General features: G+C 35.8%; 2 protein-coding genes and 1 long non-coding RNA gene across 3 annotated transcripts in view; 1 reads left to right on the forward strand and 2 right to left on the reverse strand.

Moving 5' to 3' along the window:
* Window positions 1-4: 4 nt before the first annotated feature.
* Window positions 5-13,417, forward strand: LOC100370822 (rho-related GTP-binding protein RhoN-like). The gene is made up of 5 exons (XM_006821007.3): window positions 5-275; window positions 612-699; window positions 6,781-6,890; window positions 10,208-10,345; window positions 11,866-13,417. The coding sequence occupies exons 1-5, from the start codon at window positions 156-158 to the stop codon at window positions 12,151-12,153; spliced, it is 744 nt and encodes a 247-aa protein (XP_006821070.1). The 5' UTR covers window positions 5-155; the 3' UTR covers window positions 12,154-13,417.
* On the reverse strand, window positions 2,702-3,523 carry LOC102806996 (uncharacterized). Its single transcript, XR_438481.3, has 2 exons — window positions 3,347-3,523; window positions 2,702-3,019 (listed from the first exon to the last, which is right to left on the reverse strand). It is a non-coding gene; the product is annotated as an uncharacterized LOC102806996 (long non-coding RNA).
* A 296-nt stretch (window positions 13,418-13,713) lies between the features above and the next one.
* The window catches only part of LOC100373531 (beta-galactosidase-like), a 28,591-nt gene continuing 16,083 nt past the window's right edge, over window positions 13,714-26,221 (reverse strand). Inside the window, exons 8-13 of the mRNA XM_085501351.1 lie at window positions 24,399-24,555; window positions 23,866-24,030; window positions 22,924-23,028; window positions 16,616-16,762; window positions 15,266-15,493; window positions 13,714-14,128 (exon numbers count right to left, since the gene is read on the reverse strand). Coding sequence (XP_085357477.1) covers window positions 13,862-14,128; window positions 15,266-15,493; window positions 16,616-16,762; window positions 22,924-23,028; window positions 23,866-24,030; window positions 24,399-24,555 — 1,069 coding nt within the window. The 3' untranslated portion in view covers window positions 13,714-13,861. The remainder of the gene's footprint in view (window positions 14,129-15,265; window positions 15,494-16,615; window positions 16,763-22,923; window positions 23,029-23,865; window positions 24,031-24,398; window positions 24,556-26,221) is intronic.

Raw genomic sequence — 26,221 nt, forward strand, 5'->3', positions numbered from 1 at the left:
AGCTTCCCTTCTGATCTCACAAGCGCAAGGCATTACAGGTTGATCCTTTGAACGAACAGAAGCTATATTCATGTTTTGCGCAGTATCTATGTGAAATAACCCCAAAACTGGTGTGAAATTACTACACAGCCAAGTATATACCACAGAAAAGCAAAATGTCTCACCGTCGATCAGTTATCATCGAACAAACGGGTTGTAAAATTCTCCTTGTGGGCGACAGTCGATGTGGCAAGTCGTCGCTGCTAAAAGTGTTCGTCAAAGAAAGCTTTACTGAGGTACGTAGATGGTTCATTTTCTGGAAATCTGTGTTCACTGTTTTTACATCGGGTATTACTGTGTGCTACTGATACATACTCGTCGAAAAGTTAATATCGGTCTGTGATTTGTGTGGTGCGAACTGGCTACGTTGGTTTATCTCGTTCTTTGATCGATTCTACCGAGATCCATTGTTTACTCGCTAGCAGAAACCATATCGATATAGCCCGCATCGTGGAGAACGTATTGCCGGCAAACTAGTATCAGACGATTGTATTGTATTCATGTGGTTCGTGAATGAGAGTACTGTATGTTAACACGATTTATAATTATATATATTTTTTATATATTGTTAGGTGTATGTTCCAACTATCTTTGATAATTCAACTGCCTCCTTTGAAGTGGAAAAATATCGAATTGATTTGAGTCTTTGGGATACTTCAGGTAAGATTTATTATAACAGTACTGAGCCTAAGTTTGTAAACATATTCCGGATATCGATTGCTCGCCCGGAAAGCCAAAGGTCTAGTGACAATTCGTCGTCACCAGCCCGCCTATTATCGGATGTTTGGATACGCCACCTCGTGTTATTCAAAAACATTGAGGCGTGTATCAATATACGGTGTCGAGTTGCTGTTAAAATTGATGTGTAACAGTGTATGTTGTTTCCACGGTATCCCGGAATAAGCTACCTGATATCCGAATCGCGACGTGTGGCGGACGTGATGAAATGTTTTAAGCGTTTATTTCATCGCCCACTAACATCAACATACTGATACTTTTGGAAAAATAAGCCCCTAAAATGAAGCCACTGTGCGTTACGAATGTTGTGTAATGCGATGTAGAGGTAGTTCCGTAAATATTTCTCTTGTGACCAACTTTTATAATTAGTTTTGTTTGTAGCGAGCCAGGAACCCACAGGAACAATAACACATCTGGAACTGCATAGTTCTACCATGGAGGTAAAAAGAGAAGGAGTCACGGCCATTATAATCCTTCTAAACTTCTTTTGTTTTAGACAAGTTTAATCCTATAATTCCCTTTGTCTTATCATCCTTTCACCCCAGAATCGTCGCCGACGCGTCATTTACTCTCAAGCGTTGCTGCATACAGTACGCACTCCAAGGTCTTGTTTTACGGTGTCACAGTAAAAGCCAAATGACATAAAGCATGCGCAGATCTTTTATACGTGGAGGAATCGTGTTTGTGAGAACGGGAAAGTTGGAATTTTGAAAATCAGAGAATTTCTTGTTAAGTTTATGTAATTTTTCGTTTTTCAGCACATTTTCCGTTGTAGTTTTGAATCAGCAATATTGTAATGTTTCGAAACCTTGCTAGTACTGTTTTTTAGTCCACAATAAAGTTCGTTTAATGATCTTTGCAATGGTGCATGGCATGGACCGCACCGCGTTGTACCGGAGACTGAATTTTTAGGTTCAAAATGACGCTTTTTGAGGTTTATATCCCTTGTATATCCTACTTCCTACGGCAGTGCGTCAACAAGAACTTCGCTGCATTTTTTTGTTATCGAGCAATCGTTTAGTTCACAGCATATCGAAAACAATTTTTCGTCTGTAATATGCTCTTCGATTTCGTTTACGTCTTCTGAATTGAAGGACGTAGCAGTTTCAGCATCGTAGTCAAACTCGTGCGCGTTATCGATCGTCGCAATATTTGTTTATAAGAATTTGACAGATTTGTGACGAAAATCACCGAGTGCCGCCGAAGGAGTCCGTAGTATGCTAATTCACGGTAATCCTCACTGCGCTTAGAGGAAACTGTCCTCCTTGATCCGTTCGGCAAATAAACTCCCTGAAATATGTACAAACAGCGGCGACCATCCTGGTATCTTTGATCTAAGCTTGGCTGTGACTCCTTCTCTTTTTACCTCCATGGTTCTACGAACTTCTACTAGGATGTATCATCATGATAAAGGGAATAAAAATCTATTCCCCTCTTCGATTCCTTTCGGTATCAGCTAAACAAAATAAATGTATGCACACCCCTAGGTCTACAGTTCAACATTGATGGACAAAAAAACAACAAAAAACACATCTGAAATATGGAGTACATGCAAATAAGAATGAAGTATGTCAATACATTTATAATCACCCTGGCTGAAACGGTTTAAACAACATTGGGCTAGAGCACAAACAACATGAAATTTATAGTCTTTCCATACAAGTAGTAGTTACCGGTATATCATCACTCAAATTGGACAGACTAGATGTCAAATGCCTCTTTCATGCTTGAGTGACCAGATATCGAAGTAAACAACATATTTCATAGATGTTATTTAGTTAGAAGCTTTTATAACTTTTGCTACATAAACACGGTTGTGTGCAGTGTTCTCCCCAGAAAAATGTATCAGAGTGGCGGCTAATTTGCATATAATTTACATATCATTAGCATTTGTCTGAAGATAAAGAAAACAATAATGACAGGCTTGCATGGATGAAAATGTGTCTTTATTTTTTAACAAATTTATGTAAAAGATTAAATGAATCTGCTGCTGTGTGATTTCTATGTAATGTTGATTCTTCGGACTTTCATGGAAGCCCAGTGATCTGCAGCTTTTGAGAACGCCGTGATTTTCTTTGCTTCCCACTTCTATTAAATGACATGGCCTTCTTGTGCATCTCCGAGTGTGCGTGTTTATCGATAGCATATTTCGTAATAGTTATACATGGCATAGAATTCCATACCAAAGAACTATTTCTGGATGTTTTTAAGTTGAATTTTCCACATATGTGTCACAGCATTCCTAAAAGATAAGAAATAGGAGCGATTCAATACTTGTATTTAAAAAATATCGTCACGATCAACACGAAAATAAACAAATTGCCGCCATTTTGAAAAGTCGCTAAACTTAAAAATTGCCACGATAAACTTTACCCAACTATTTCAAAACACAATACTAGTATTAGTTACTTTGATAAATCGTAGCCAACAATTTTTGAACTTCCAGAAAGAAGGTCGTTTCCAAAAAAATGTTTCGACGATCGGCAAAAAATGAAGCCATACAAAAATTTACTAAACTAGGTCAAAACTCGCTTCCAAGTAAAACGCTACAAATAAATACTTTTTTTACCTTTGCCATCGGATGTTTCTCTCAGCCACGTATATTTTGTTGTCCATTGTGCATCAAATCTAGAGTTTATTTTTTTGCACTTTTCGTTGTAACATCATCTTGGACACGTTTAGTACCACTGCCGACAGGGGTACCGGTGACCGCGTTGCTGGTGGGTTTATCGCTCGCAACCAGGGGCCCAGCAGGGCGTTCTACGCGGAACCACAACGTAATATTTCTGCTGTTTGACATCGTTGCTTCTTCCAGCCAAATATGCTACTGAGAAAATACTCGCTATTACCCCCAATTAAATAGGGCGAAAGTGTTTATTGTCGAAGTACGAAGCTGTATTAGTCCATTGTCTTTGCGTAATCACTGACATGTTTCCATTCACACCTGATTTGGCTCACAGTACCGGACGCTGATGACGCTGACTAACAGATTCGCACGTGTATTAACAAGCTAAAAGAAAGAGTAACAGGAAATGCCACAGAGTAGCGGGCAATCTCTCAGAGTAGCGGCATAAATAATGGAGTAGCGGCCCCGCTACGCTAAAACGCTTTGGGGAGAACACTGGTGTGCTAAATGTTTTTTAATAACCATTTTCATAGTTTTGGGATATTTAATTAAAGCTTGAAATTGGTATGTTTAACACATAAAATTTGATAAAAGGACCCTTGATTCAGGCATGGATGTACTAAGAATGTACACTCTTAGTACATCCATGATTCAGGGGAGTAATTGGGAATTTGAGTCAAAGATGTTGGCTAGGTGGGAAAAGTGAAGGGAAGTGAAGCGAGGAGGGGTGGGGGGTAGTGTAACTTTCAACAAATATTTGGTTAAGGTAGCATTGTTGCGTTTCATTAGTTGCTTGACATCTAACCCTCCACAGGGGAAACAGTTCACAAGTACAATACAAAAGTCTGCTCCTAAGATCATGGTTCCCATTGTGAAATTTTCCAACCTAGGTCAAGGGCAAAGACTACACTCAAGTAAATAGAGTTGATTAGATTATTTGTGCATTGTTTGTGTTGTGACTATTAAATCCGTAATCATGCTCCTTTTCATGGTTGTGTGAATTGTCTTCTTGTTATTTTGCTAACTGATGACCCCATGGTGGGTGTTAACACTTTCCTGGGGCTAATTGTTGACGAATTCGCATGTCATTCTCTGCAAAACAAAAAAAGACATGACATAACTCTTCCAACGCAAGGTAATTTTCCTCTTATGTTCACCACACCAAGGGTTTAGATCCAAACCGCTTAACACTAGCACTCTGTTGTGAGATATGTGTATAGAATTAAATTCCATTGTGACTGGCCAGTGAATTGTCTGAAGTATTGTGTAAAATTATTTAGTCATCAACAATAGACTGCATATTGATTGAATAGCATCCTATAAAGATAGGCAGACGGACGGAAGTCCTACCAGATTGTTCACCTTACTGCATTCCTTAGAAACTTGACATGAGTCAATTCTATTGATATAGCTTGTCTCATTTCTGCTATGTTCATAATGATGAACTTTATAAAATAAAAAATAAACTTGTGCTAAATAGAATTGAGAAAGTTGAGTTAGTATAGTTTTCCAGACAGTGTATCATTAGGAAGTCATTGTTGTTTCAGACTTATGGTGCAAATGATCAAATCACGTCTGTATGAGATGGCCACGTTCACACTAACCATAGACTTTTTAGGGTCTATGCACTAACATAGAAATTAACGCCCTAAGTTTTCCTGGTGTGTATAGGATGGACTTGAAATATTAAATTTGACATGAATTTGTTTACAGAATATAACAAGCTTGTTTGATTTCCCTCTCTTTAATCATAACACATGCAGCTATTTTTTATAATTATACCTTTGAAAAATTATCCGCTAATGTGATTCATCACATTACGTGGACTGTAAATGTGGTGAGGTCAGCTGTGGACGTGTAAATGCTCTGGGGACAAGTAAAAGATTACAATCATGACATGTTACTAATTTACTAAGAAACAACTGATATGTGAAGCCCACACCCAGATTAAATGACTGTATGATTCATTGTATGACTGGGGTGTATGACTCCCAGATTGCTTACATCAAGTAGCTGTGTAAGTAAAGTTGGGTGATATACCCCAGTACACAAATTGTGGTCATAAATAATTTGTGTTGATGTGTTTATACAGTATGTTTACGAAGCCAGCAAGATGACACACTAACCAGAACCTCGGTAAATCCTATAATTGCTGTTACTCCTACTCGCCTCCCTCCCTACCTTCCTTCCTTCCTGACAGTTCAAATTTCAAGGGATTCGCATACTATGAAATTAATTTGAAAGTTCCTCTGGTGCTTGTTACTGTTTGGGAAATCCTATAATGGCTTTTACTCTGTTGTCTATGGTACCGTCCTCCCTTCCTGGCAGATTTCAAAGTTTAAAAGATTTGCATACTATGAAATTAATTTTAAACTTCCTCTGTCTGGTACTTACTACATGTACTACTATTTGGGAAATCATATGACGAGTCTGTTTTTTTGTTCTACCTACCTCCTGAGTTCAAATTTCAAAAGATTTGCTAAGAAATAAATTTGTGAATTTCTTCTGATATGAAGTATGTGTTACAAGTACGTGGACCTTTCACCCTATCCGTCCGTACAGATAAGATAAAACTTTATTACAGCTGAATAGAAAAAAAAACACTTTTCTATTTCAGTGGGAAAATGTAAAAAAGTAATAAAGTTCTAAAAGAGAGATTCAGTTTTCTGGCTATTTTTCGTCTCTAATAGAAAATGCTGTTTTAATGGAAGTAATGACTTTGTCTACAATTTTACATCCATGACGTAAATAAATTCAAATTCTCTATTTTCTGGTTCCAGTATAGGCACTTTCTTTGTTCAGTGCAAAGTTTTGGCCTCTGATGTCTGCTTTGTTCAATTTGTATTCTATGTACTTGAACCCTCCTACAAGAACTGTTTACATTAATCAAGGGATAATATTTATTGCTTGCCAGCCAGTAACCAAGAATTATAATAACATCATGGAAAAACAGAACTATAAAACTCACAACTGTGAAAAAACAAGCATTCGCTGAATAAACTATTCAAAACAACATGGCCATTAAAACAAGTCAACAGCTGTGTTCGATCACGAATGAAAAATAGAATTGATTGTTGGCTATCGGAAGGCTTTGCTTTTGCCTATCAGAAGGCTTTGCTTTTCAGTAATTGCACACTGACATAGAATTAGTACGTACTCTATTTTATTTATCGTATCCCAGACTACGATGGCATTAAAACTACGATCTGTGATTCATCAGTCCTTGTTTTCAAATTACTAGTTTGTCCTTTAGGTCATTGAACTTTCCTTTTGATGCATGTAATTATGGTATAGTCCATTAGTAATACATCGATAAATAAAATATATATTTTTTGCATTTAATTTTTCAATTCGTCTAATTTCTGTTTTCTTTCTAGGGTGTACGGAGTATGATAATGTACGGCCGTTGTCATATACCGAAACCGATTGTGTTGTAGTCTGTTACGATATTAGTGTGCCAGAATCGTTAGATAATGTCGTCGATAAGGTGAGTAAAAGAATCAGTATTTTGAAAAGTAGTTTAATTTTGGTGTTTTTCCCAATGTATGCATACTGTTTGTTATGACTTCAATAGAGCCGCACTCTGCTCTTCAGGGAATACATCCAATATGATTTGATGCAATTACTGTAATGTCAGTGTCAGGGAACAAGGCATTTTTTTCCTACCACAGAGTTTATGCCTATATTCCCATGTACCGGTAATGGCTTGTAACTGAAAAATAAAAATTTGTTCTCGTATTTCCAAATGCTTTGCCTTATTACTGTGCATCTTTGCATAATAATTAATTCAACAAGTGGTTGCGAAAGTTGGCATTATATTGGGTAAAAAATATAAGTTTTGAATTTTACTGTGTTGGTTGTGGTTATATGATGGTACGTTTCTTCTACCTGTACAGAATCTACCGGTATGTTGCGTTTGCTGTGGCATGAGCCAATAGATTGAAATTCCACAAATTCCTCGAGTCCACAAAGAATTGACACTGAAAATAGAGGCATTGTAATCCAATTTTGTTGTGATACAATAACCGTTGACTATGTGGATTTGTATCAGTATTATGTTTGAACTTGTAAATATAAGTTTATGTGGTCAGGGGATTTGTAAGGTATTCAAGGTTGTGGTCAGTGAAAATATTAAGTAGTCTTTACATTTCATTGAAAAACAAGTTTGTTGACTAGACCCTGGGATCAATTGAGTTTTGTTTCTAATGTTGATTGAACTGTGCCTAATCCTATTGTATGTTGGGCTTACTGGTAGTTGTGTTTATTTTATACATGCAAACTTCTTGTGTCAAGGGATTGATGGTATCTCTGTAGAGTTTCTGATTGTTAGATAAATCACCTTAGAAACCAGTATCCACCAATATGTACGAGTAACTTCCTAAATACACCACCCATTATATCATGATTTTTGATGCCACTCGAATATTTTGTTGTACCGTGTCAGTGACTTTTACTCAGCATGAAAAACAAGCATGTCTGAAGAATTTTCATCCTGTTTATCACTGGTATTCTACTAATCTTTGAAAGCCCTGCAGAGTTTCCGTGGTTGTTCACTTGTAAGGAATTGTTGCCTAAAGAAAACAACATGGCCCTGGATGTATTGTGAACTGACATATGACCTATGTATGCCAGGATGTCTACTCAGTGGTGACTTTCCTGTTATCACTTCTTAGTTTATTCCTCTTGAGTTTGCATACTTGTACAAGTTTTTTTTTTGAAGGGGGACACCTAATTGCCGATCGGGTGCCTCTCAGTAGTTCTGATCTCAAATTCGTAAGTCTGAAACCTCAAATTGCAAAATGTTTAAAAATACAATTAAATTTAAAATCGTGCTTATAAACAAACAGCATTTTTTTTTCTATGACGATTTATGATGTAGTTTTTTAATCTATGAAAATCAATAATCAAGTGAACCTGTTTTGCATGAATTCAATGTGTTTAAATACTCTTAATGCATTCATTTTTTGCTTTTCAATTTCAAGTAAAATCAGCTAAATTAAACCAGGTGAACAAAGTAATAATATAATTCATTGTTTCCCTGCCAAATTTGTGAATAAGCTCAAGACATCAAAATAGTGAAGTTAAAAATGGAAAATAACTGATTTTACGGAAGGGCAGCTATACCATACGTAATGTAATTCACACAAGTCCAATACAAGGGCATTGATGCACCACTAAAGGCCACCGTTTATACAATTTCCAATATAAAGGACTTCATTTAACCAGAACTCTTTTGTTAAGTCGCTATAGACTTTATAATGAAATGGCTCCTGATGGGTGTGGCTTCATTTCTTTGTCATTTCCCCTTTCATTGTAGCGTTCTAGTTGCGATTACACAGTACTGTAAGGTGAATGTATGGCCGCTTTAATTATGGTCTGATTATGCTCCATTTAGTTACAGTCTAGACTTTACACTCGCTTGAAAACCAAACTGTCAGTTATCTGGTTTGAATAAACTATGTCTTTGTATCCCAGAATGTTGTTGGCAATGGTGGTGTTACAGTAAACATAGTATTTCAAGTAGTGTATAATTGTGGATGTTCAAACTCGCCCAGGTTGAATTGATTCACTTTCCATGTACAGCATACTTTGGTATAAATAATATAGGGTTAGGGTAGTAAGCATCAACTAGCTAGTTCACTGGTCCCTTTGTTGCATTGTAAGCCATCTTGGCTTGTTTTTGTTATGGAAATAATGCTTGATGTCTTTGTTTTTTTTTCATTCATCTTTCAAGAGTAATTGAGAGTATTTTCTCTCATTACCATGATTACCATGATGATGGCCTTCAGTTAATCAGTGAAGCGAATGTGGTAGAGTAATGGATGTTGCACCAGACTAATGTTTGGTCGATCCTGGTTATAATTCTACCTTCTAATTCTTAAATGTTCGACCCCCTACCCTAGCTGAGTGTGCCACACTGGATGGAAAGTATTAGTGTTCGGCCAGGCCTGGTTGATGCCAGTATACTGTAGAATACTTTATTTTCGCTTGGAATTTATTTTCGCTATTTTCGCTGGACGAATGATTTTTTCCCTATATTTCACATTAAACTCATCAAAAATCAGTGAAAATAAATTCCATAAAAAACGGCCAAAAAGCCTTTTCAGCGAAAATAAAGTATTACACAGTAGTGCATTAAATTGTTGTTTGATAGAGGTGAATGCAAAACCCTGTCTAACATGAATATGGCTTCTGTGGCACTGTGTCAGCACTCACACTCATAATTCAAAGAAGTTGGGTGACATTCAATGCCCAAAACTGTTGCCTGGCACTTAGAAGCAAATTAAGAAAGAAAACATTTTTGAAGCCACAAACTAAATATTTTTAGAGAAGCTGAGATCGAGAATTGTCAGTGTCAGTTTGCAACAAACTATGTATTTTAAAGGTGTTTTATATGGTTGCATAGAACACCTATCCAACATGATCAAGTTAGCTTAAAACTCCTGAAACTTATTAGCAATAAAGCACAATTTGTTGTGTAATTAATAATGTGGGAATTAGTCTTTTTATAGTCAGATAAGATTTGATTGATGTGAATGTAGGATTCAACACCTGTGTTGATATGTGAGGTACATGTTAATAGACTGACATCATGACTGTGTATTACATACAATGTGTACGGCATGTATACAAAACATTGTTCACTGGATGGTGTTGTCAAACTTTAAATCAAGTCATCATGTCTGTTATGGGATCCATGCAGTGTCTTTAATTTAGCATACTAAAAAAAAAAAAATCGGCTGTTTGGCGTTATAAAACTATATCTGCTTTATAAAGACTTAAATTTTTCTTTTTCTTCTCCAGTGGTTTCCAGAAGTGCGACGATGTGGTTCTGCCGGAATTCCCATCATCTTAGTCGGTTGCAAAATGGATTTACGGAATGACATACATACTATTACAGAATTGGCCCAGAAAAGACAGATAACACTCACACATGAAAAAGTGAGTTTTACATTTCATATTACTTTTTAGTCCCTGTTCGGACGCAGTCCGAAAACGGGGACTTATGTTTTGACCTCTGTGTGTGAGTGAGTGCGTGCGTGTGTGCGTGCGTCCGGACCTGTATCTTAGAAATGCCTGGTCCAATCACAATCAAACTTCACACATACATCATACATGATAGTATACATATGCACGTCAATTTGTTTCACGATCTGATTCAAGATGGCCGAATGGCGGCCATTTTTGTGCTAAAAATCATCAAAAACAAGCATTTCTCAGCTGTTAACAGATGGATTTTGTTCAAACTTGGTATATACATTAGACGTTATAGGACCTTGATGCACATCATTTTGTTTTACGATCTGATTCAAGATGGCCGAATGGTGGCCATTTTTGTGCTAAAAAATCATCAAAAACAAGCATTTCTCGGCTGTTTACAGATGGATTTTGTTCAAACTTGGTATATACATTAGACATTATGAGACCTTGATGCAAATAATTTTGTTTTTTAGATAAGATTCAAAATGGCCGACTGGCGGCCATTTTGTTTTAATGAATGTGGTTCTCGTGCCATATATCTGACTTGCTTTCACTGATTATGTTCAAATTTTAAATATTCATTATACATCATGTCATAGATAACCATATATATTGGTTTGACGATCCTATTCAAAATGGACAAATGGTGGCCATTTTTGTGCTAAAAAATCATCAAATATCAGGCATATATATATGGATTTCGTTCAAACTTGGTACATATGTTAGACATTACAGGTTCCTGATGCACATCATTTATTTTTCAGATCGGATTCGAATGGCTGTCTGGTAGCCATTTTGTTTTAATGATTGGGCTTCTAGAGCCACATCTCTTAAATGCTTTGACTGATTATATTCAAATTTTATATATTATAGTTATACATCATGTTATATATATATACATGTATTTAAAATGGCTGATTTTGAATGCTGTTCCAGAGCAATATCCCTCAATATGAACAAGTACTTTTTTGACGATCAGATACAAATTTCAATCATTTTAATGTTAAAAAATCATATTCCTGACATGGTTATATTCTAGCTATATTACTATAAACAAAACTATATATATTAAATTTGATAACTAACGGGGACTGTGCCATGCATGGCTTGTTTTTATAATGAATTTCAGCAGTCACTCACTGGTATAACAAAATGACTGTCATCTCGTACATTCTGTCTGTTAATTAATCTTTACACGTACACCCTTTAAAGTGTACAAGATCAGGTAGTTAAGCATCTTATTTGATGACCAGTTTTATCGACTGTGTGGGTGGCAAATGAATGCATGCAGTGTCCTGCCTGTAATTTAACTATCGAATGTGTACTGTACTGATAATAGACCGATTGTTCTCATAACGTAAAAAAATAAACTGGCATAACATGGGTTGATAGATGGTTGCGTTATGTTTTTAGGGGAGAGCATGTTCCAACTTTACATCAATGAATGTATGGTTGAACTGTATTTCTTTTTTGTTTTACAGGGTATACAAGTTGCCAAACAGATTGGTGCTGCTGCGTTTGTGGAATGTTCTGCCAAAAACTCCAGAAGCAGTGTCAATGAACTTTTTGAAATAGCCACTTTATCGTCGTTGGGAAAACTCAGCCTTCATAAGTCACTTAAGGGATTACCCTCACACACCAGATCACTGTCATTCAGAAGGAAAAAGAGCACTGGAGACCTGACACACCATAAGCTGAGAGTGAAAAGCACAGTGTTACAAACATCAACAGACTCGTCTAAGTTAAACAAAAGCTGCGTTGTTATGTGAACTTGCAATTAGAACAGAAAATGCAAAACTTAATATGACGTAAAATTTTTATTTTCATGCCATGTGTCAGTATTTACAGTACTTCATGATAAAAAGTACATAGCTTTATGTTAATGTATCTTAACTGAGCCACCCCAGTCAGTCTTTTTTAAAAAATATCCCTGTGAGGACACAGCATGTTTTGACTGATTCTGATTCATACGCAATTCATTGTCCCATTGCTTCCGTTGTGAGAGCAGAGCCTGACCTTCAGTGTGGGACAGTGCCTTTGCAATTTACCGAACATTGACGTCAATCTGTTGACTTATCATTAAATCGCCCCCCCACTTCCATGAAATCACAATGTAGAAGGAATCGACCCAGACCTTACTCAAAAATCAGTATTTTTTTGATGAACGCCTTGAAATGACTGGGGGCTCTATAGATTTTTTCAACTCCTTGAAGTAAAAAAAAAACTTAAGTGTGTACGTGAATGGTTGATACTAAACTTAATTTATTGTGAGCAAGTGAAGTATGTTGTGAAAAAGAAGTGATCATTATACGAGTTGCAATTTTAAATCATTTTACTAAAAAGTACAGAGATGCAAGTTTATATAGTTACTGTTTATTATGACTTTGAATTACAAGTTTTCACATGTAGTAAAAGCTTCTAGGGACTTCCATCACTAATACAGGCTTTGTGAGTGCCTTCTGTGGTAATGGCTAAAGTTATTCTGTATTTTCAGTCAAAGAGAAGTGAATGTTTGCACCAGTGCAAGATAAACAGTTATTTTCCAGCAATAATAAAGTGAAGGGAAAAAGGACTAACAATTATTTTTTAAGGTGGTGGGAGCAAGAATCTACATGGTTTCCTATGATAATCTGTATTCTTGTAAAGACATTGTAGACCACAAGTGTATAATTGATAAACAATGGAGTTTAATTACGGTACTGTAACCACAAAGAGATGGAATTCTCCTGGTACAACACTGAATTCTAGCCATAATTTCCACCAACCAGTAATAATAATGGTTTGATCCAACACACTGTCAGTAGTTTAGAAATGAGCAATGCTCATTTAAAGCTTGGTTTAACCATTGTTTTTTATTCGTACAAGACAACTGTAGAAATATTACAGTTGCAGTACGGAAAAGGTGCTTGCTTTATAAAACTTATTGAAAACTAAATTAGAGCACAGTATATTGGTACAGAGAGGAATTTATGATGTACTTTGTGAATGTTTGTAAATTTTTAATGTCAAAGATATTAAAGAGTAAGAAACTTACTTAATTGTATCATTGTGTATTGATGTTTCACAACAGTTCAGAAATGCTTTCTGGTGGAAAGTGCAGTTAAAGTGCATTTATACAAGACAGAATTTGAAAAATCCGGTTTGTCTTGTAAGTAGCTTCACTACAAATGTGTTAACCCTACATTCTTCCTTCACGATTGATATGGAAAGACATTTCTTATAATAACATTATGGCCCAGTAAGACAATCTATGAAAATAAACATTGTTTTTTTTTAAAAAAAGACAATATGAATAAGTATTAATTAAATAATGCAACCACTAGTGCACATGCTTTTCAAATTTAATACCAGCACATAAAGTGTAGGTACTACCAATACAAGGTTTTTATTTTCCAAGTTTTACTCTGTTCACAGCCCCACAGATTACATCTTCAATTTTTGTACATCACAGTAAACACAACCTTTGACCAGTATTGTTCACAGATTTCTATCAAATTCGTCGTCTGTATTCTTCTCAAGTAATGCTGTTCCATTAATTATCGGCCTGTCAATGAACTCAATTTGACAATCTCCAGCCAGTATCCAGTTTCCATAGGAACCAGTACAGGGTGCTTTTTCCAATTCAAATAACACAACAGTGTTGTCTCCAGTTTGCAGTATATTAGCGGGTACATAGAGTGTCACCTGAGGTCCTACAACAGGCCAGTAACGACCAAGGTTGAATCCATTTATGTATACCTGGCCCTGTAAATACAGTTGAGTCATTTGTTATCCAAAATTATTACCATGTCTGTCTCGAATTGGCAACAATTTCCATGGTTATGAACAATAACTTGCTTTGAACCCCTCAAAAAATGATTGGATTCTGGTCAGTGTTCATGTCAGTTGAATTTTTTTTTTTTTTTTTTCTGCCAAAATATTGTGAAAATACGCCCCACACCTTTTTTGTTTTAACATTTCATAACCAAAAACAAATTTTTTTTTACCATTATGTAAGATTAAAATGACAATAGTTGAATGAAACCAACAATTCATCGCATGAAACAACTTCAAACCACTCGCACTGCAACATATGATTATTCATGGTTATTATTCCTTTGAGTGACCATGCCTTCTTTTATACATATCTTGTGGTATTCAAATCACAATTATTAGTAACCAACAGAAGACGTTTAAAAGTATCGTTTACATACTGTAAGGGCAGCTCTGCTCACAGTTAAGTAACTCAATTTTATCTCAAAGTATATTTTTACTGCTATATGAAGTGCTTTAAACTTGGAATTCTGTACAATGCAACTTAATCCTAAATGAACAAATTGCGTAACATGCCTGGCCAAAATATTTCCTCTGAATATTCATGTTTTAAGTCACATACATGTATGCATAGTAACAAATAAATAGGTCATTCACATTGAATTTTTCCAATGTACTCGTATAATTCTACTAAGGCATTGTCATTTGTCAAGTGTTGTTCAACATATAGAGATTATATTATGAGGTTATTACGAGGATACCTTAAAGTATGCACAAAGACAGTACAACAGGAGTATCGATTGACACGCAGTGGAGGTCGATGCAATGGTGTACTGTCTGAGTGCATACTTTGATGTATCCTCATAATAACCTTATTATTATACATCTTTTCCTCCCAATGATACATCATGGGAATGCCAAAATCCAAAATATTTTGAACAGAATCAGTGAAATTCTTTGTGTGGAGTCCAGTCAAACCTTGATGGCAGCCATGTTTGTTTTTTTATTATTAGAGGACGCTTATGCGCGTAATCATTCCATATTTGGAATTCGCATTTCCTAATATGGTAGGATGAAAATTTATTATATAAAAACCATCCTCATTATCTTATTATATGCATCTCATACCTTGGTCCATCCTTTCATATTAAGGTAGGTATCTTGTACATTATCCACACTCAACACCCCGGTGTAAAATGAGGCAACTTCCAAAGACGCTGATGGCTTGTACTTCATACCATAGTAATTTTTTTTTCTCATGAAGTTACCAGGATTGACTACAAGATCCATGTCCAAGGAGTAGATGGACCAGGACTGTATTGTGACATTCGCCAGTGTAGCATTACCGACTATTCCCTGTGAAATTAAAAACATACTTATCGGTGACCAACTGGAACACATTGGATTATGTTTGCTGCCACTAGGTGGCGCCATACTTTGAATTCACTTTTGCATGGATCATTTAGGCTAAATTACGAATAACGCTCCCACATGTTTTGGAATTCCAATAAACTGAAAAGTAGGAGGGTGGGTAAGTGGTGGGCAAAATGTTGCTCACAAATTCAGATAAGGTGTCAAATACGATGAGCAAACATTTTCTCTTGAAACAGCTTAGGGGGGGGGGTTGACCATTTGATATTGTAGAGAGATTATTTAACATTTCTTTTTTTTTAATACACATGTAGCTCTACATCACAGAACGTTCTATGTTGCCAAGACACGCACCACTGCACCATGTATTTCTATAGCTCTGCACGAGCTGCTGCTGTGGAATGCCAGTCAAAGAGCCAGTGAAAAAGGTTAAAGCCAAGGAAAACAGCACAAAATCAACTTTGAAGTAATCCTGAGCAACCGAATGTATATGCGTTACACATGTAAGCATAATCTTGTTACACTGTTCAGGGGAGTCTCAACAACCATTCCAAAGTACCATTTTCTGAAAGTTTTCGGCTTTTGTTTTCACCGTGATGGTTGCCAGGCAGTGAAAATGCCTGGATGTCCACCCCGAGGATATGTATTTTCTGCAACACTCACTGACTTTAATTATAAATATTTATAGCATCTGACACTTCTATTTCAAAGGAATTATTCTCGTTTTTTGAATAGTTGCTCAGAATCACAATTACCATATATATCCCATCAACTACACTTTTTTATATTATAAAACACAACTAGCGAAACTATGGTTCAAAGTATATGTTCATGCAACCAGTTTGTTCTGACTCTCCCTGCTACCACTAGGTGGCACTATACTGATATTTAATATACAGTATTAAGCATTTTTTGTCAATGATATGGCCACATGTTTAATTTTAACCAATTGAAGGGTAGATGAAATCTATATTCAAACAAAACCATGGTTCAAAGTAAATATTTATTTCAAAGTAAATATTCATGCAACCTATTTCTTGAACCATGGTACATTTTCTGGTGAACTATACAGGTTTGCAAGATATAGACAAAAACAACTCTCTCTACCTTGGAATCATTGATGTACTTTCCATAATTTATTCGTCCCTGGTTTTCAATAAGAATATCTAAAATATCTCCTTTCTTTGCTGTGATGTTGAGAGAGGTGTTGAGATTAGGATCATAAGTCATTCTCGATAAAATACCCAATACAGTCTGCAATATAAATAAATGAGATGGATAAATCTTAACGGCGGCCATGTTTTTTTTTTGACATGTGGTACATTGTTTTCTGTGAGCTGTTGTTGTATGTGTTTTCTATGGAGAGTGGCCATGTTTATTGGAGCTATCCACCCAGAAGTGGAGCAATGTTTTGATTAGAGCGCCCTCACAAGGTCATAAATATGGGCAATTACCATATGTGTAAATTCCATTATTGGATGTGCAATCAATCAATCAAAGTTAAACTGTAAATAGCTCCCATGTGATCAGAGCCTGTATTATAAAGGTATAGGTTTTGCCTAATAAGTGTAATTGCATGTAGGTCAATCCATCAATAAAATTGATCAAGATGTCTGAGAATCTATGACATACTGTATATGGAAACACATGACTTTGATATGGGCATTTTGAAAAACATGCAAGGACACTATACTTGTAAACAAAGGGCACTAATGAGCACTCTATGAATGAGGTATTTCTAGTCTGCAGTTAATTAAATAATAATTTTTGCTTTGATTTTCTTATGGATTTTTTTCCCAATGCGACTTAATTTCACTTGTTTTTTTTAATTCTTGGTAATTAGTGTCATTAGCGATGGAGTAGTAAAACCGCAATTAACCTCTTCCTGACGCAATGCGCAAATTTCACTATTTTCACTGACAAGTAAAATCTGCTAAATTAAACCTAAATTAAACAGATTGTTTCCTTGACAGTTTCTTGAAATTAAATCATCAAAATAGTACAACTAAAAAGTCTGTACAACATACCTAGAACAGATAAATAAAAACATAGTTTAATGATCGTCCGGACTTTGAGCCCTTGAAAGTAAGTGATCCAGCCCTTACATACGCCAACGATTGAAATTTGTTTAATTGCTATCAAATTATCGCTCGAAAAAAAAAATTTCATTTGTGAGACGTGCTTTTGATACAAACCAAAGATCGCGATTGACCCTACACAAAACTACCGCCATTTTGTCCTCCTTGTCCTCGTTCGTCAAAAACAAAAAACTCACATATTTACTATTTGTTTAATGAGTGCATTTTTGTTTACAAATATCAAACAAGAATAAACAGTAAAATAGGAATCAACTGCTTCGTTTTATTGAGTAAGATGGAAACCATGCGAAAACAAATGTGAAACATTACTGTCTGCTCGAAGAGAAGACACTGGGAGTCATGTGCAAAGAGATTGTTTACAAATTAGATCACATTGGAAGTGCTTTCAGTCACATTGGCAGAGCTCCAGAAGGAGTACCTACACTTTATGCAAATTTTTTTTAATTTATTCATGACTTAGCAGTTTCTGTGCTCATGAATATTCATTAATTTGTGGGTCAATACATTTTAAAAGGGGCGATATATTATTTTTGGGGGAAGAGTTAGAAAGGGGGATTAGCAATCCTTAGGGGGTCAATACAAAAGAAGGGACCCATTTGGAGAGCAGCCATGCTCCTCGTGTCTGTTGTTGCACGTGACCTACAGCTGTCAACTGTGTTCGTTCTTCGACTGTGTTCGTTCTTCGACGACTTCGACTGGCTTCCATGTGGGGTAGTATTCTTGTGTTCTGTTTTCCTGACTTGAGTTTTTGAATCCGCTGTTTATGTTTTTTTCATGTCTTTTGTAGGAGTGTCCAATCCGTGATTCGAACTTGCGATCTTTGAGTTCCCAGTCTTGTCCACTGTACCACGAGTGTCTTCACACAGGAGTTAGGATTTAAGTCCTATTCATAGGAGCACTGTCTTCACTAGCATTCAAAAATCTAACTAAACATACTGGATTCGAACCAGCGATCGCTCACATTTCTGACATTGTACAAATCAACTGAGCTATGTGGGTAGTCATGCAAATTAAATAATTTGTTGTCATATTTAGCTTTATTGCCAAATGGTGTTTGCGAGAAAAAGAAGGGCAGGCAAGGGAATTGAACCCAGGTCCTCCTGATCACTATGTAGAGAACTGACCCACAAGACCACAATGGATTGACAGGATGTGTTTGCATTTGATAAGACTATATAGTGTGTATATATATAGAAATACAACATATTTCTATTATTGAGTTACAATTGTCCAAAAAATTGCCAATTTTGTGTTTTTACTTGTGTAAACTATATGCATGCCATAACCCGTTAGTGTACATCTTGCCAATTGGGTGTTTGCCATTTGCGTTGCCCATACCTGACCCGACCCTAATGTCAAGACACGTTCCTGTTAATAATTCCGTTGCCCATACCTGACCCGACCCTAACCCTAATGCCAGACACGTTCCTGTTTATAATTGCTCAATAATGATACTCTGTTGTGCACTGTCTGCAGGTAAGTTGCATTGATGTCAACTGATTAAACAAGTCGCATTTAAGTAATTTCCACTATTAACAAGTGGTTAAATTGTGACAATAAATGTGTGGACAAATATTTGAGATTAATTTTGGTGTAGACAACTCTCGTTTAATTATTTTACACCATTACAAGTTGTTAAATTGAGAGAATAAATGTCTCAACAAATATTAAATACTTAGTTTGATGTAAACAACTCACGTTTGATTAATTCCCACAATTACATGTTGTTAAATTGAGAGAATAAATGTGCGGACAAATATTTTAGACTTATTTTGGTGTAGACAGCTCTCGTTTAATTATTTTACACCATTCCAAGTTGTTAAATTGAGAGAATAAATGTATGGACAAATATTTTAGACTTATTTTGGTGTAGACAGCTCTCGTTTAATTATTTTACACCATTACAAGTTGTTAAATTGAGAGAATAAGTGTGCGGACAAATATTTTAGACTTATTTTGGTGTAGACAGCTCTCGTTTGATTAATTCCCACAATTACAAGTTGTTAAATTGAGAGAATAAATGTGCGGACAAATATTTTAGACTTATTTTGGTGTAGACAGCTCTCGTTTAATTATTTTACACCATTACAAGTTGTTAAATTGAGAGAATAAATGTATGGACAAATATTTTAGACTTATTTTGGTGTAGACAGCTCTCGTTTAATTATTTTACACCATTACAAGTTGTTAAATTGAGAGAATAAATGTGCGGACAAATATTTTAGACTTATTTTGGTGTAGGCAGCTCTCGTTTAATTATTTTACACCATTACAAGTTGTTAAATTGAGAGAATAAATGTGCGGACAAATATTTTAGACTTATTTTGGTGTAGACAACTCTCGTTTAATTATTTTACACCATTACAAGTTGTTAAATTGAGAGAATAAATGTATGGACAAGTATTTGAAACTTATTTTGGTGTAGACAACTCTCATTTGATTAATTCCAACAATTACAAGTTCTTAAATTGACAGAATGAATGTATGGACAAATATTGACCACTATATTTGTGAGTAAATACCTGTTGTTTAATTAATTTCCACCTCTACAAGGTTGAGAGAATAAATGTGTCGACAAATATTTGATACTTATTTAGGTGTAAGAACTCGTGTTTGACCAACTTCCACCATTGCACATTGTTAAAATAATGAAATAAATATACTGGTATCATTGGATATTTGATTTAATTGTGAAACTTTCTAACAAAATGTTAACTGCTGGCTTCGAACCCTCAATCAACAATTCCGCAGACACGGTATAAATTCAACAACACCACAGAAGATATTCGTCTGTTGCCTGAATTGTTTTCGTAATATAGGGAACGCCATCGACACTTTAACAAAACTTACCTTGACTTGGGTCTTGTTTATCTCTTGTCACAATCTGGAAACTGTTGAACAAATTGCGCGTCGTCCAGTTTAAGACGTTAGTTATTTTATTATTTATTCATTCAGTTTTGTATGGTGGAGTTTTGTGAGGTTTATTATTTTTTTGCGACGTTCTTTGGTTACTTGTTTACGGTTTGAGAGATTTCAGTTTATTTGATTTACGTTTTTACGGTAGCTCTGAGCGGGACTCGAACCCACTGTCTTTTCAAGCTAATTTTGTTTTATTTTGATGGCACGCTTGTGTACCACGCCACGACGTTGGTCGTTAAGTGGTGTTCATTTTTCTAACTACTCCAGTGTTCCGATGAGTTGAACGGAAAAGCCAAAACGATTGCTGGTTTCTGATTGCTTCGGTTCTGGTGAGTGTGTATCTAGTGTGATTCGAACCCATGTCGTTTGTATTGGGCGTTTTTTTATTTCACATGTTAGCTACGCCGTAATATGCAACCGCTTCCCCGTTTTATTGTGATTTTGAGTGTTTAATGGTGTCTTCCTCACCCGTCACGCCATGACCCAGTTTCAACCACACGGCCATTTTGCAACACAGTTCGTGACCCTCGGCGTCACCCGACTGACTATATGAGCGTTCTGTTCAACTGTTAAGCTAGGATTTATTACCGTTATTATCATTATATTGTCACGTGATTTGTTTTACCTTATGTGTAATGTCTTAAGTATCTTTATTGTAATTTGTATATACCAATTCGTATATACCGAGGAAACGACCCCGATTGAAGGTCATGTATTTTATGACGTCACCAAATCGTGTGTAGGTACTGCTTCTAGATCTGTGCCGTCACATTGTGTAGCTCCAATGCGTAAAATAGAAAATTTATATCTTGAATAAAACTGACAAACTTCCTTGCTGTTGCTGTCGGGTGTCTGCCTTATACATGGATTAAGTGTAGACACGGGGATTCAGCTTTCCTTTTCTCTGCTCATGGTGTCGCAATAGCGGTGAAGGTCAGTACTGGGTTGAACCGACAAGCCATGGCCACTATATTTTGAATGATCATAAATAATTTTTGAACCCAATAGTAGTGATCACTGTGATTATTATATAAATTTCTTGCAAAGTCTGGAACGATACTGAAAAAAAATCGTTCATTTCCTTCTATATTCATGCTTGAAAGTAGGCCGAAGTATCCGCAGGTGAATACGAGTATCCAGATAATAAGTTAGGATTGATCAGTTCACACAAATTGTTCTGTTCTGATTCATCATTGCAAAACAATGGCCTGGAAACGGCCCAGCTTGAGGGAAATAGTATCGTGGAAAGAAAGAACAGTATCGGACCCGATACCCTTAAAAGACCTGATGAGAACACTGCAGAATCGCGGGGGAAACGAAAGTTACGCGGCTATTGTCTAAGCGACGCAGGCCTGAGGAGAACACTGTACACGTAACCAGCACATTTACGAATCAAGATTGGCAGAAAGTTGTACGGCATCTGTCTTCGATTTTGTCTATTGATGATTATGACACACAAAGTGAAATTGAACTTACGTTCATGAAAATCGGAAAGGGTACTGCTTTTTCGTCAAACTGAAAAAATGGCCACGTCACTCTTGTAACTGCGCATGCATACTCCCCATACTCGCATACATTTGATGTTTTTAGTCGCTGTATCTGCTCAAATAACATCCATCATGATATAATAAATCATTATATACTAAAATTCGCAAATTTGCAGACCTTCCAATAATATATTACAAGGTTTTTTTTGCGACAGAATACGTTATTGCAATATGCAAATTAGGCTACTCACCCTAGTCAAATATTTGTTAAGAAACTTTAAAGACTCTAAGTTATAAATTAATTAATGCAATAATTGACTAATTAATATGCATGGAATTGCACCAAAATCTAATCAGCGCATCTACTCATTGTATATTAGCTGTGTGCCAAATTTCATTTGAATTGAAATTGTAGACCTTGAGTTATCAGTGGAACAAATTTTAGTCACAGAGCCAGACACCGGTACCACATAAGCTCCGTTTCACGGGAGCTAAAAATGGATTTACACATCATTTGCACATCATCCAATCACAAGCAAGTTAAATAGTGGACAAAACTGAAAAATTTGAATCAGAAACAAATTACACAGTGCGTAATGTAGTTGTAAAGTTCGATTGGAATCAATCGGCCATCTTGAATCTGATATTCAAACAAATACATGTGTACAAGTTTCACAAGTTATGTCAGAGATATAGCTCTTGGAAATGAAATGGCCACCCGTCAGCCATTTTGAATTGATCCAAAAGGGACTAATACTTATACACATCATTTACATAGCACTCTAATACATCCACAAAAAATACATGTACATTTGCATAAAATAAAACAAAACAATCATATCCATTAACAACAAAATAAACATACGATTTGCATACATGGTTCAATCATAACATCATATTTGATATATACCTGGTTTATGCAGACATATCCTCTGTCACCAATACCAGGGATACTTAAAACACTAGAACTATGATCTTCATTGATAGTTGTTCTATATAATATAAATCCATAACTCTGCCAATACAGAAGACAATATAACTATCATAGACTAGGTACTGTAAAATACTTTTATATTTTCGCTGAAGGAATGATTCAGTGAAAATAAAATCCAGCGCATATCCCTTTTTTCTTATATTTTACATTCAACTTATCAAAAAGCAGTGAAAATAAATTCCATACAAAACACTAAAAAAGTCTTTTCAGTGAAAATGAATTCCAGCTAAAATATAGTATTTTACAGTATATATGTAATCACAATAATCTGATGAAACATGAATGTAATAAACCAGTACCGGTAGAATTGAATTACTGGACCTGAATTACACAATATGATTAACAAATACTGTCCTGCTCTCAACATACATAATGACACAACTTATAGTACGGTTTGCAAATATTGCCCTACCACTACATAAATATTGCTCTGATTTGCATCACAAATCTTCAATTAACATGATACACATATAATTATTGCCCTGAATCAGACTTAAATTATGGTTAGCAAATGTTGCACTGCCAATCACATCATACTGATCTGACTTTATACATCATGGTTGGTAAACATTTCCCTGGCCACAACATAAATACTGACCTGATTTTTATCATTAATGCCCTCGTATCATTTACAAACTGAATTCTGCATTACATTATGCATTACAAATACTGCCCTGATCTGTATGTCATAAATAGTGACCTGATTTTTATCATTAATGCCCTCATATCATTCCCAAACTGAATTACATTATGGATTACAAATACTGCCCAGACCTGTATGTCATAAATACTGACCTGTATGTCATAAATACTGACCTGTATGTCATAAATACTGACCTGTATGTCATAAATACTGACCTGCTGCATGTCTTCCATTGTGATAGGATACGTTGTATTGATAGGACCATATGGAGCCATAACTTCTAACTCATCATAAAACGTAGATATTTTAGACATAGTTACTTTACCATACGCTGATTTGGGGGTTGGTGGTGGTATTGGATCTGGTGGTAACTCCCTGTACTGAAACATAATAAAAACTTCACTGGTAAAACATAATGAAACTATTAAAACATTGCCCCTGTCATACTGTAAATTACTTTATTATCGCTTGGAATTAATTTTCGTTTTTTTCACTGAAGGAATAACAACGAAATAAAATCCAGCGAATATACTTTTTTTCTTATATCTTGCATTCAACTTGTCAAAAATCATGGAAAATATATTCCATACAAAACACCCAAAAAGTCTTTTCAGCGAAAATTAATTCTAGCTAAAATAAAGTATTTTACAGTATACTACCAGACACAATTTACCATGCATAAAACTACAATTAATCATAAAGTAAAGTAAAGTACAATAATTTGAAATTAAGCCATAGAGTGGCTTACCTGTCCAATAACCTTCCGTATTGCCATGTATTTATCGGTAGGGTCACCGGCTTCAGTTAACGGAGCGTCATAATCATAACTAGTAGGCTGTGGTTTATATGGGTAGTAGTTAGCACCATTCATGAATCCAAAATTAGTACCGCCAATAAACATATACCTTTAATATAAAGAATACCGGTAGATTCAGGATTACATTAAATCATATTAGGGTATAGCAAGCAAGCGACCTTAGGGTTGAAATAGCTCCACTGTCTTAATAAATATACACAATATAACTTTTTACCAAAAACAGCAAAAATATTTGCTGAAAATAGAGAATTGAAAGATATCTTCACATTATGAACAAATCTGACAGAGGTCCACCCAAGTATTGAAGCAATCGAGCTAGTAGTTTTTGAGAGTAAGGCAAAAATATTATATTTTACCAAAAACTGAAGATATTGTCACAATACGTCTACTCAAGGTACCACAACATACCAAGTGTCAATGCAATTGAGCCGGTGGGTTTCAAAAAGAATAGTCACTTTTTACCAAAAAAAGCAAAGATATCATCAACAAATTAACAAATATGAACAGTTCCACTTTGTCATCTTTAACTAACCAAAAAAGTTGTGAAATGGACTGAACCATTTGGGATGGCAAATGAACTGTGAATTAGTGCCGATGAATACTTCCATTCAAACAAGTGTCAATTTTTTATTTTGTTGGCGATCCGCTCCGCTAAGATTGCCCTTATAACCACTTTTGCCGTTTTGTTTGTTTCTGTGTGTGTGCTTTCCAGTGTTTTCACGTATGATTTCTTCTATGATTTTTCAGGCTTGGCCGATTTCTTTCAAACTTGGCAGGTAGGGTCACTATTTCACCCTAGTTATTAGGAAAAATCTGAAAATTTTTTTTGCCCCACCGTTGCCATAGCAACAGCCAAAAAAACTGATTTTTGGATAGCTTCGCGCCAAATGTATCTCCTCCTACAAATTTGGGATAAAACACTTCAGACATAGCTCATTCTACTCAGCTTGAGTGTGGGCACAAAGTTACTATTTGAATTTTTGATATCTTTTTTCATTACCAAGAAATTTGACCCCAAAGTTGGGGTAACTTTTCACCAGCAACGGCTTTTAACTCCTCTGTGATTTTTTCGGCTCGGCTGGTTTTGTTCATACTTCACAAGTAGGTTGTGCCGTCACTAATTGGAAAAAAATCCTGGCCCACCACTGCCATTGCAACATCCAAAAACTGATTTTTGAATACTTTCGCCCCAAATGTATTACCTCCTACCAGTTTTGTACACAGTCAGCTGGCAACGGTGTCGCTGGGTGTATATGATAAAGGGAAGTTGTGCAACCAAATTTGCCGAGTTCACAGTTTTTTGCCAATAAAAAAATAACTAAGGTAAAAACTCACGGTTTTTCAGCATTTTTGTAATAAAGACATTATTCTCTATCAATAATCCGGCCAAAACAGGAACATTTCTACTAATTCTTGTGTTTTTTCGACGTTTTTCGAAAAACCTGCGATTAGGCTGCGAAAATAGAACATTCAGGAGGGGGTGAAACGGAAGAGCCAAACTTAACGTGTAAAAATAGAACATGTATTTTGACCTCTATGTGGCCAACCAATGGCTGGACACGATACGTTTGCGGTTGTTGCCAAAGAGCCCCGGGTCCATCGCCTGGCGATGCTCTTCTGTTCCAAAATGTTCTACTTTCGCAGCCTAATCGCAGGTTTTTCGAAAAACATCGAAAAAACACAAGAATTAGTAGAAATGTTCCTATTTTGGGCGGATTATTGATAGAGAATAATGTCTTTATTACAAAAATGCT

The sequence above is a fragment of the Saccoglossus kowalevskii genome, chromosome 7, assembly GCF_978046115.1.
Source record: "Saccoglossus kowalevskii chromosome 7, keSacKowa6.1, whole genome shotgun sequence".
Taxonomy (NCBI): domain Eukaryota; kingdom Metazoa; phylum Hemichordata; class Enteropneusta; family Harrimaniidae; genus Saccoglossus; species Saccoglossus kowalevskii.